At 40.3% G+C, this 11603-nt stretch overlaps 1 protein-coding gene across 1 annotated transcript in view; it reads left to right on the top strand.

The window, feature by feature from the left end:
- Positions 1-10815: 10815 nt before the first annotated feature.
- Positions 10816-11603, top strand: part of LOC104409059 (kalirin) — a gene marked incomplete at its 3' end in the record, with an annotated part of 77605 nt that continues 76817 nt past the window's right edge. The window contains exon 1 of the mRNA XM_010018838.1: positions 10816-11017. Within this exon, the coding sequence (XP_010017140.1) occupies positions 10816-11017 (202 nt within the window). The remainder of the gene's footprint in view (positions 11018-11603) is intronic.

Below are 11603 nucleotides of genomic sequence, written 5' to 3'. Positions count from 1 at the left end.
TGTGGGACAGTGTCGAATGCCTTGCATTCGACATATTGGACAAAGAAACTTTAAAGAGACTCCAGCCAATCTCATTAATTACTTGCTGTAATTCTGATAGCACTTGATGCAAAAAGAACAGCATGTAGCCTGTGCACAATATCCATGAAAGCCATGTGTCCCTTCTTGTGTCCCTTCTTATATCCCTTCTGGGATGTGTTCCTCCTACTGTCTCTCATTGGTGCTTTTTCAGTTCATGGAGCACCTTTAAGTGTTTTATGATGATATAGTCTTGAAGTTATTGTTGTAAATCTCTAGGTAACCTCAAGGCAAGTACTGGTAATTAATGGGAGTGCTAGAATGCTGTGTTATACTTTGTGTTTATTTTAAGACATGGCATGATGGATTGTAGTGAAATGAAAGGCTGGAAACAGAGGGGTTTAGGTGCCTTGATCTACAATTGGATACCAGAGATAGAAATCAGTGAGGAGTATCTGATCTTTCCTGTTGTGACTGCATAGTTAGGTATTGTACTGTAGTCTGTCCTACAGTGCTTGATATTTATGTAAATTAGAATAGTTTCATTTTACAGTTATATACAGCCTCCTTGATACTGAAAGACAGTATTCTTTGTATGTGTGTGTAAGTACAAATGTATGCATGTATTTCATGTCAGATAACGTACTTTGCCTTAAGAATACTACATTCAAAATTCAGGAGCCTGCAGTAGCTGTGGTATCTCCTATATTTAAAAAGAAGATACTTTGATGCACATACTTTTACATACCTATAAATGGCACCCGTGTTTTCAAAAATGAAGCAAAAAAAACCAAAAAAAACAAAAAACAAAAAAAAGAAACCCAGTCTTTGCTTCTGGAGCACCCAAACATGTCTGTAGGAAGAATATGGTGAACCCATGTGAGTCATCAGCCCGTTTCTAGGTCTGAACCTAGAATTATGCTGATTTAAGTACAGCTCCGAAGGAAAAACCAAAACAATACTGTTTTCAAATTCTTTTTCTTTGTACACAGTCTTTCAGTTAAAGCTCTTGAAGGCTGTTACCATCATGGATTGCTTTACTGATGGGGCAACCAAGGCATCACAACATGAAGTGACTTACCCCAGTACCCTCCATACGTGGTGCCAGAGATGGGAATACTACGTGGATCCCTCTGTTTTGTTTCTGCGTGAATCCTTCTTCTGTGTATTCATAGACACATTTGGAGTGGCTATGACACATTAAGATATTTAAAATTGGAAATATGCTTCAGAGTCTTCTAAAATCAGATTAGCTAGAAAGGATTTTAAAGAAAATCACTACTTAGTTGTCACTGTAGATTTGCTATTTTTTATCATAAGAACATCTGAATTCCCTCTTCAAGATTAGTATTACAAGGAAACCTGAGAACATGTTTCACAGGGAGTCTATGGGCAGATGATTTTATTCAGAAAGCTCCCTCTTCCTGAAAAATATTTTTTATTTTGGAATAATTATGACATTTAATTTATAACTGAACACAATGAAAAATCTGTTCAGGTCAGTGTCTTAAATTTTACAAGTATGTTTAGTGCTTAAACAAGAAAAACAGTTTCATGGATAATAAAAAGAAAAGCAAGTTGAAATAAATATTTAATGACACATGTATGCTATGCATTTCAAACAACAGCTGAATTGGCTCAAATTGACACAATAATGATCCTTAGAAAGTAGATTGCAGTCAGTTGCTTCAGCTGTATAATAAATATTCCAAGTCAGTAGGAAACTATTATCAGAATCAGCAGAATTACCTCATGCCATGTTGAAAAGTGTATCACCGTAATTAAAAAGCATTTGATATTTCTGATGGTTGACTATTCCAACCTTTTAAGGGAAAAAGACAATGAGATTTAAAACATGAAATTAAGTGTTGGGTTTTTTTTTTTTCTACTAAAGGCAAGTAGCTTGAGCTATGAGTGGAAATGTTTCAGGTTTTAATTTGCCATAATATCCTAGATCCTGCATAGATTAAGAATAGTGAAATAATGTGTTTTGGTATGATTGCCAAATGAATTTCTCCTTTTCTAGGCTAGATAAGCCCCCTTCCATCTGTCCAAAGCACAATGCCATATTGAACACATCCTTAATGAAACCCCTCTACCTGCTGTAGCCATGTTAATCTCTCTCCTTTCCACACTCACAAACCATCTGAAAAAGTGGGCCCTCCACCTCCCAGATTTGAACACCTTTGTCCTCTTTGCTGCTTCTGTCTTATCAAGCATCGAGTTTCCCATTTTTCCCCCTCAGGTCTGTGTTCTCACCCTTGGTTCACAAGTTCTTGTGCTCCAGGGAATCCCATATGATGAGAATCATTCCTTGGGAACTCTGGTATGAGGAAAAACTTGCATCTTTCTAGTGGAAGCAAGGAGTATGCAGCTGTGGGAGCCCATCTGCTTCCAACAGCTTTAGGGAAGGCTGTGCATTAGAGATCAGTCTAGAAAATAGTTACATCTTGTGTTGTCTCTCTCCACCCAGTTTTGATACTAAACATTTTTGGTTCTGTTAATTTTCCCTACTATCTTCTCTCACTCTCATTTTTAATTAATAATGCAAACAGAAAGTATTAGGAATTTTTCAAACTCACAAATGGGAATGGAGTGATAGGCCTTTAGTTTTATTTAGAAAGTGTCTAACTGCCGTTTGTTCCTTGGAAACTTTACTGTTTTTACTGTTCTCCCCAGATATTGAAATCCATGCTATAGATCACATAACCCTTTCCTTTGGCACTCCTTCCTAAATTTGCACTGTACTCATCTGCTTGGTAGCCCTCCTGGTTTTTGAGCTTTTCTGTAATCTTCTCTTCTTGACAGAGCTTTGGAGTCCGGACAAACTTCCAAATTAATGATTACTGCACGAGCAACACTTACTTCCATTTATTTAGGCATCATTGGACTTTAGTGAAATCTGCTAACTATTGTTGCATTTGGTCTTCAGGAAAAGTATTTTACATAAAGAGAAGCCACCTGCCTATTTCTTTCGCAGGACAGACCAGCTGCATTCATTTAGGTCTTCTAAGGACTTCTAAGCCACACAGGCAGCTTTTGTGTTGTGCTTGTATAAAGGCGGGTTTGGCAGATATGAACTGGGATACGAACCCACAGGCGCATAGCATGTGCTGCCTGTTCTTTCTTGCCTTGATCTCATTATATTGACTGATATTTTCTCTGTGGGTTCTTGGAGTAAATTATGAAATCCAAACTGTGGCAACACCTGGAAACAGACATAACATAAACATGATAGCGCCTAGCTATCCCTATGGGAGGCTGTTGTGCCTTAGGTTTTAACACCATAATACAACAACCCATTTGTTATTTAGGAAATAGGTCTAGCTTTGATGCCTGATATATTTTATTCTTTTACCAAGTCATTGTGCATTTCAAGGCAAGATGGGATCATTAGGATTATATGGTTGGTCTTTCTATATGATACAGACTTCAGCTGAGTTTGTGCAGACAACCAAATAACTCTGGAGATTTCATGCAATGTGAATGTGGTAGCTGATCCACTATGAGGAAATAGGGAGTAAGACTCAAGAGATGATAGCTGGCAGACATTAGTGGCCGTGCTGACACTACACTGAGCCCATTATACATATGAAGCACAGTCTTATTCCAGTTACATCCCCAGTAAAATCAGTCAAGTAGATGTTGTCTCTTGCTTCAGAAATAGTAATTTAAAAGCTTACTAAACATTTGGAATAGTTAGTAAAAATGCTGACTAAATGTGTGTGAAATGAGAGGTAAAATGCACTTAGTTTGCAACCCCTAACAAAATTACTTCCATCTTGAGTCTTTCTGCATATTTTTTCTTTACACCTTTCATAGAGAGATTACCAAATTCACCTATAGGCCTCTCTGTAACCCTGTTACTGAGAAGAGGAATGATCTCAGCCAATACCTGTCTGGCAACAGTTGTTGGTTACCTCCAAAGAAACTTCTCTCTCACAGAGCTGCCCAACTCTTTCACTTCTGTGTGTTGTTTTGTTTCCTGCAATGCATATGGATCTGTGCAGTGCTGGACTGAGCCTGTGCACTGATGTCCTAGGGCAACGTGATTCCTATACCAAGACATTGTCAAGGAAGGGACTATGTGTGTTCCCACTGTACATTATAACTTTGATCTTGTATGCTATTTGTTATCTTTTATAAAGCTCCATGAACACTAAAATCTTCACCTGCTGGATATCTAATTTTCTACCATTCAATCTCCTTGGCTTCATTTCACATGCTAATTAAATTTTTCAGACTTGGTTTCGCTTGCTGGCTCTTCTGGCTGCTCTCAAACATCCCTGAGCATGAATTTAGAAGGGAACAGGAGCCAGCTTTCAAAGTAGTTTACTTCACTGTTATTTACAACTCACTTAAGCGTCACATTCCAGGTTTATAACATTAGCAAAATCTTTCAAGTGAATTAACTGCCAGAATGATGGTACAAGATGTTTTATAGCCTCTCACTGACTTATAGCTGACACTCAGATATGAGCTTTTTTATTAGAAATAAGAGTTACAGAGATCTTGAGGTACATTTTAAAGAAAGGGAACAGTAAGAAAAATTCCAGCTGCTTCTGTTCATAAGCTGGAATCCTATCATGTCTCATGCTTAGTGAGCTTTTGTGTTTCTTTTCCATATATACCTAGTTTTCAAACTACACATTTTAAGGAAAGGCAAGCACTAAGCTGTTCTGGTCAGCGTGTCTTTTGGAGCTGAAGTTCCATTGTTTCTCTTGATATTTGGGGATTCAAGAGCCAAAAGCACTGGAGCAGAATCATCACTGTGACAGCATTTTCACACTTCAGTGGCCCAGGTCCCCCCTAAGCCAGTGTGGCATCTCTGCCTGTTGTCAAAGAATGGGTGACAGTACTGTCATACTACACAGCATCAGCCCAAACTGAGGCCTGAGAAGGAGGCACAGCAAACTTCATGCTTTTGTGACCTGTAGAAGTGACAGTTTCATTCACCCTTTCCTACCTATGTGTCTCTACCATATACCTTCAGTATTAGTCTGCTCGTAGATCCACTTACACTGTCACATCCAGTCCTCTGTTCTTCCAGCTTGCTCTGAACACTGAAGCAGAGCCAAGTGCTGTTGCCCCTGGCATCCCTGGTGCCCAGTGTCTAGTATGTGCCTTAGAGATCTAGTCTCTCTTGCTCCATCATAACCCCTTCCTTTCTGCACTCACAGACTCTCCTTCAGCATCCAGGAGCCAGAACTACCTTTTTTGATTTCCTTCTTGGGTCATAGCTGACCTCTTATCTCATCCATTCTCACTCTCTGTTCATCTGAGCTATATGACTGCCGCTTTCTTCTCTTGAACTGAAGTAGACATTCCCTTTTCTTGATTCTGAGCTCTGTACAGATCTCCCCTGTGCCTGTGTGACTGTTCTTCCTGTCCTGCCTCATCCCCATTCTCCACCCACTCTTCTCGCCTTTGCTCCTTCTCCTACTTGCACCATCATTTCTCTTGCAACCTGCCTCCTACATTTGCTTGTTCTTCCCAAGAGCCTTTACTCTTTTTCAGATCTCTCTATAAGCCCACTCTCTTTGTGTTGATAGCTTCTGCTCCTAGGATAGAACTTTCTTTCCCTCCTCCTCATATGCCCTTCCTCAGCCCATACTTCAAGATATCAGCTCATGTGTGATTCATTCACCATATAACATTTATTTTCTTTTGCTCGATTCCTCATTTTCCCTCTCCATCTCCTTCAATTGGCAAACAAAATTTTCTGGTTGGCATTAAACAAGATGACTTGAGGTATCAAACACTGAATTGAGGCCAAGCAAGAGGCATTCAAGGCTCAACAGCACCATTTTGTAGAAAATCTCAGCAGCATCAAAAAAAGGTACTTAGGATTTAGATATGAAATTATTGTAGAGGTACTGTTGCCTGCACAACAGCTGCTGCAGCTCAGCTAGGCTCTTTGGCCTAAATCACAAGCAGGCTGCAATGTAAGCATGAGATGGCTGGACTGGTACAGTTGTTACTATTATTGCTATTACTTTTCGCCTCTGTATCTCTTTTGCCAGGATTGAAGATGAACATGTCTCTCTCCCTTTGGTCATGTTATCTGATGATGATGCAACATGATAAATCCAAGAAGCAGCACATGCAGCAGTATTGCAGCAGTGGGAATTTGGGTATATTAAATTGCTGCTTTAGGAGGATTCCTGCCCAAAGAATATGTGGTCTAGACTGTGGTTGCTGTGTCTGCATGGTAAAACAGACCTGGCTGACATAGTCTGTGTATCTGTTATAGCCTTGTGATAGTAGCATGGAGCTCAGCATAAACTCAGTATTTCCTCTCTTGCTGAAGTTAACCCTTACATTGCCTCCACTGCTCAGGTGATGATATCTCGGGTGTCTTATTTAATACTAGATTGGGTTTATTACTAGCATTAGTTCCCCTCCTGTTACAATGGCAGTAGGATCATCTCTTTCAGATAGAGTGAGGAAATGTGCTTTCTAGGCTCATTACCAATCAATAGCTTTCTCATCTTTCTCTTTCATTGGCAGTTTGGGGTCACTTGACCTTCCTTTAGTAATAAGGAGCTGGTTTTGGGCCACCAACCTTATATGACCTGCAAGGAAGGAGCATGGCTCCTGATAAGGAGTCACTTGGAATGTGGTTGACAATGAAGCATGTGTGTAGCTTTCATTGGAACAGTGTGGGCACCTGGGGATAAGTCTGCTGCTTTTCCTAATGTAGACCTGTGCACTACCACTGTTGCTACATTCATGACCCTTCTGCTTTGGTACAATTTCTCTCTCAAGCCACAGCAGAACAGAACAGAGCTCAGGGCTTCTCTTACAGCAGGGTTTCTCTTCTCTCAGGGCATGTGAGGCATGCTAAGATCTCTTTAGAATCACAAACACTGGGAAGTGCATAAAAGTAAGAAATGCTGTCAGTTCTTCCCACCAAAAATCTATCAGATGAACTGAGTAAACTCTAATTAGTCATTCTTCCGGGTCAGAAGGGAATTAAACAAGTTCATGGATAAGTGAGCCTCATTTATGAGACAATTTCTGACACAGGCCCAGTGCTATTGGGTCTCACCACAGCTTAGGAGATAGGGCACTTTTGTCTGATGTAGTCCAAGTTTCACCATAAATGTCAATGCCTGACCAATCTGTGAAATCATCCAAAGTCCTTTTTTAGACTGGAAAAATATACCTCTGTAGTTAACAGAGATGCCTAATTACAGCTTCTTCCTGAAGAAAAATAAATCATTTTCCCTATACCCAAGTGAAACCAGTTAGGGACTCAGATTCAGACTGTGGGACCACTTCCAAATGGTCCAGTTTGAAGTACGGAAAATGCTAGGATTTTGAGGCATTGGCTGTACAGACAGTAAAGGAAATGTCTTAACGAGATGTGCAAAGCAGCATTGTCTCTGGGATAGGGCACCAGATTGGGATTCAGGAAACCTGTGGGTTTATCACAGCTCTGCTGTTGCTTCTTTGCCTTAGTGTGCTTTGGAGTGCCTTCTAGCCATCTGTTTGTCTCAGTTACTCAGAGCAATGTACCCAGCCTTCCTGTACACACTTTGCCTGGGAGATTTGGTGATGTTCCACCACTCGCTGTGCCTGACTCGTTCTCTTCCCCTAACCCAGCACTTGGGATGATTGTTACACCTTCATCAGCCCTCACTCAGAGGCAACTTCCTTCCTTCCTTCTCCCCTCTGTTGATGGCTGTGCGTCTGGCCCCAGCAGAGCTGGCACTGGACTAACAAGCCCCACTGGACCTGTCCAACTGTCCATAGCCACTCGGGTGCAGTCTTAGCCCCTGTTTCCAGTCCTGGCAATGTGACGTGGAGCACCATGGGCTGGCCTTGCATCCCATGTTGTTTATCAGCTGCCTGTACTGTCCTTTCTTCTTTAATTGGAACCACTGATTTCAACTAGGGAGTGTTGATAATGGAGCATAAACTTTTCAGTGCCTTGAAGTGGGATAATAGGACAGATAGATATTAAGGTGCACCTCATCCTCTGTGGCAATCCTGGTGAAAGCTGGTTACTGACACAAGCATGAGGAGCACTGGTTGCCTGGGAGGCAGTCCTCTTGAGTGTTTGTACATGCCTTTCTGCTTACAAACCTGTCTTGGACACGCAGGCCTAAGGGGCAAAAAGCAGCAGTCAAGAACAACCATTTGCCTGTGCTCAAATGGAAATGATTGTAGATTTAACCATAAAAGCAATGCTGATCAGTGTCCTTTCCACGACCAAGTGGAAAAGTTACTGAGAGAAACAGCAGCACAGCAGATTTACCCATGCAGTTTGTAGAAGTGCTGAATCTCAGCACACTTCTGAGAACATTTGTTAATTCCTTCATATGTCCACCATTGACTCCCCTGAAAGTACAGCACTCCAAAAGATTTGAATTTTCCTGTTGTGGAGTTGATGTCCATAGATGTAAAAGGATGAAGAGATTTTGTTTTGATCGCAAACCCCCAATTGTAGCATCATGGCTGTCAGAGCAAACTAATGAAGCACATTCTTTGATGGTTTTAATCTTTTCTATTTGTGTTGCTTACAAACGCTTTTAGTCACCTTCCTGAATGCACATGCATGAGAATGTTCACAGGAAATTTAGAAGTTCTTTCCGAACCCTTGCAAAATTTCAAATAAGTATGTTTAGCAGGCTTACAATCACTGCAGTGAAATCAAACAGGCAATATTCTTAATAACTCGTAAGAATTAAATTTTTTCTAGTTCACTTATATCAAATGCCTTTCCAAGAGCAGAAAGTGCTTTGCATTGAACTTTAAGTGTTATTGTCATGCCTGTAGGAGCCTGCACTTAATCTAAATTCATTCTGTTGTTTGTAGTTTGATACAAGGTCAAGATTACCTCAGTTCTGATTACTGTTAGCTGAGGATCTGTCTCTAAATGTAAATATGTCTAGTAAAACCCTTCTCCAGCATCTACTTCGACTATTTCTCCATAACTGTTAAATCTGCCCGTAAGTCTCCACAGTCCAGGGACTCCAGCTATAATGAGTGAATGAATCAGAGGCTGCTGGAATCAGGAATGGGGCCAAAGAGACTGTAGAGATAGCTATTATTTAAAGGTAATTGAGTGGAATGGGCAATGGAACAAGCTGAAGAAAAATAGAAGCCCCTCAGGATATCCACACTCTGCCTTTCACCCTCCAGCTGAGGTCCCAGGTCCTTGGTTGAGTAAATCTGCTTTTCTGCTTTTCTCTCAATAAAGATACTAAAAACTGATTGGTTTTTTTTTTCCCCTTCTAATGAAAAACTGCGTACTACCATCCATTCTGATGTCAAACCAGGGCAGAAGGGCTTAGAGCCAGCCCTTTTGAGTTGCCTTCCTGAGCCTGCATTGGATATAGCATATGTTTTCAGGAAAGCAAAACTGAACTGAAGATTTTGAATCTTGGCTGCTTCAGAAGTTAAGAATCTCGCTGCACACAGACACTGAAGAGCACTTTTAGTGAGAAACAGAGGACTTTTCACTTCTTTATAGAATGCACAAGTGGGAATTTAGATACCTAATTTTAGTTCTCCTCAATCTATCTATAAGGAATTGACCTATAAATCAGAATTAAGGCATTTATTTAATAATTTTTAAATACTTAAAAAAATATATATATGCTGCACAGTACTTGTCCCCTCACCCTTATCCATTGTCACTAGCACATTGCCTTTTTATTGTCTGCAGTAGCAGAACCTAGGTTGAGGTGAGACTGTGCTGTTTGGGTGGAGGCTAGGTCTTGCTTTAATCAAATAGGCAAAACCAGAGAAGGATTTTGATACTCGTTGGCTACTTGTGGGCTAAAATATAAAATACAGAAGGTACCATAAATGGGCTGCTGAAATCACCAGTGTGTGCATTATAACCAGGAAGCAGAGAAAGCAACAGAAGATTTTGCCTGTTGCCAGGAATTACTGGCAGGTTATATCGGTCTTTGGTTAGAAGCAGGTACCATTTGTGATTCTGCTGGTGATTCACGTAGCCCTTGAGTATGATGTTTCTGTGCTCTAGAAGTCAATGATTTATATTGATTTCCCAGTATAAAAGCTTTCAGGTCCAAGGGAGAAAAAAGTTATACAGAGCCTGTTCTCAAGTCCACTGAAAACAACAGAAAGACCCTTATAAAAGACTGTAAATCCCAAAAGCATGGCATAGCACACATTGTACAACTGCAATCAAGGCTGTGGGGATTAACTCACAAATTCAAAATAAAATATTTAGTCTCATGGTACATTTTCTGTGAACAATGGGTAGATACTGTTTGCAATGCATTATAGCAATAATAATTTTGAAAATGTATTACTCATCTCTGGTTTAGGGCTTACTGGAAGCACCTTATAATTTCAGTTCTATGAAGCTAGAATAAATAATATTTCCATCTTTAATATGTACAGAGTGTTGCAAAATGTTTTTGGAAGCAGGTTATTTTGGGATTATTTGGTCACAGGTGATACAAATCGTTTTTCAATTCTGTAAGCATTAATTCATTTAAACTTGAATTTATTCAGAAACACTCTCTACAATCCATGTAAATATAGTGGGTCTTCTTTTACAGTGCCTTTTGGAATATGTAAGGGAAAAAGAAGGTGTCAGATTTCTTGTTGTATTGATTAGCTTTTCATGGATCCTCACCTAAGCAGTATCTTAAGCATGACCATTAAGTGAGCAGGATTGAGAGAATAGTGAGGCTGTGGTTTGGAGGTTTCTGGATGAGAGCCAAAATGTGAAATACTTTTGTGATCCAAACACAGTTTGAGAGTAAGATTTTTTCATTAATCTTGAATAAATATAGCGTCTGTCCTCTGCCCATGAAGGTTACAGCAGAGTTAGATGCCTGGAATGAAGATCTGCTGAGACAAATGAATGATTTCAATACTGAAGACCTCACTCTGGCTGAGCAGCGTTTGCAGCGTCACACTGAGCGGAAGCTGGCCATGAACAACATGACCTTTGAAGTCATCCAGCAGGGGCAAGATTTACACCAGTACATCATGGAGGTCCAGGCTTCAGGTGAGCAGAACGATTTGATCTCTATTTTACTTGAAAAAAACCCCAAAACCCAAGAAAACTCCAAAATATGTATCAAGTACTCCAATATATACCAAATACATTGGCTTTTAATGTAAGTTAGGTATCAGCAATACTTGTCTCTCCACTCCCAACTCCCAGAACTGTTCCATAAGTTTTGGGATTCTTCAATCCGTAATTATATGTCAGAAATTGCTGTTTCTTTGACACTGAAACTCATTGAGGAAATAAAGCTGACTTTCCAGTTTCATTCACAAAGTTTCACAGCTGCAGGATGGAGTTTGTGATCATTTCCACAGTGCATGGAGAGGGGAGGGCAAGACAAGTTACACTGGTAGGTCCTTGTCCTTGTGCAGCTCAGAAACAAGCACTGCAGAAAATCATGAGTTACAGGTACATAAGCTGGCCAGTTAGACCTCTGGTCTGGATGAAGTCTAGTCATTCTAGACTCTTAAGCTTGTTAACCTTTATGCAACTAGATGCTGCTGAGAGGCAAACTGTCCTGGGTTCATTCTCCACAGACTTGAATACCTTTTCTCTGGGCCACATTTAAGGGTGCAGACATGCC

Source organism: Nestor notabilis, unplaced genomic scaffold (genome assembly GCF_000696875.1).
Source record: "Nestor notabilis isolate BGI_N333 unplaced genomic scaffold, ASM69687v1 scaffold32777, whole genome shotgun sequence".
NCBI lineage: Eukaryota > Metazoa > Chordata > Aves > Psittaciformes > Psittacidae > Nestor > Nestor notabilis.
The sequence above is the reverse complement of the archived record's forward strand: the minus strand, read 5'-3'. Positions and strand labels throughout refer to the sequence as shown.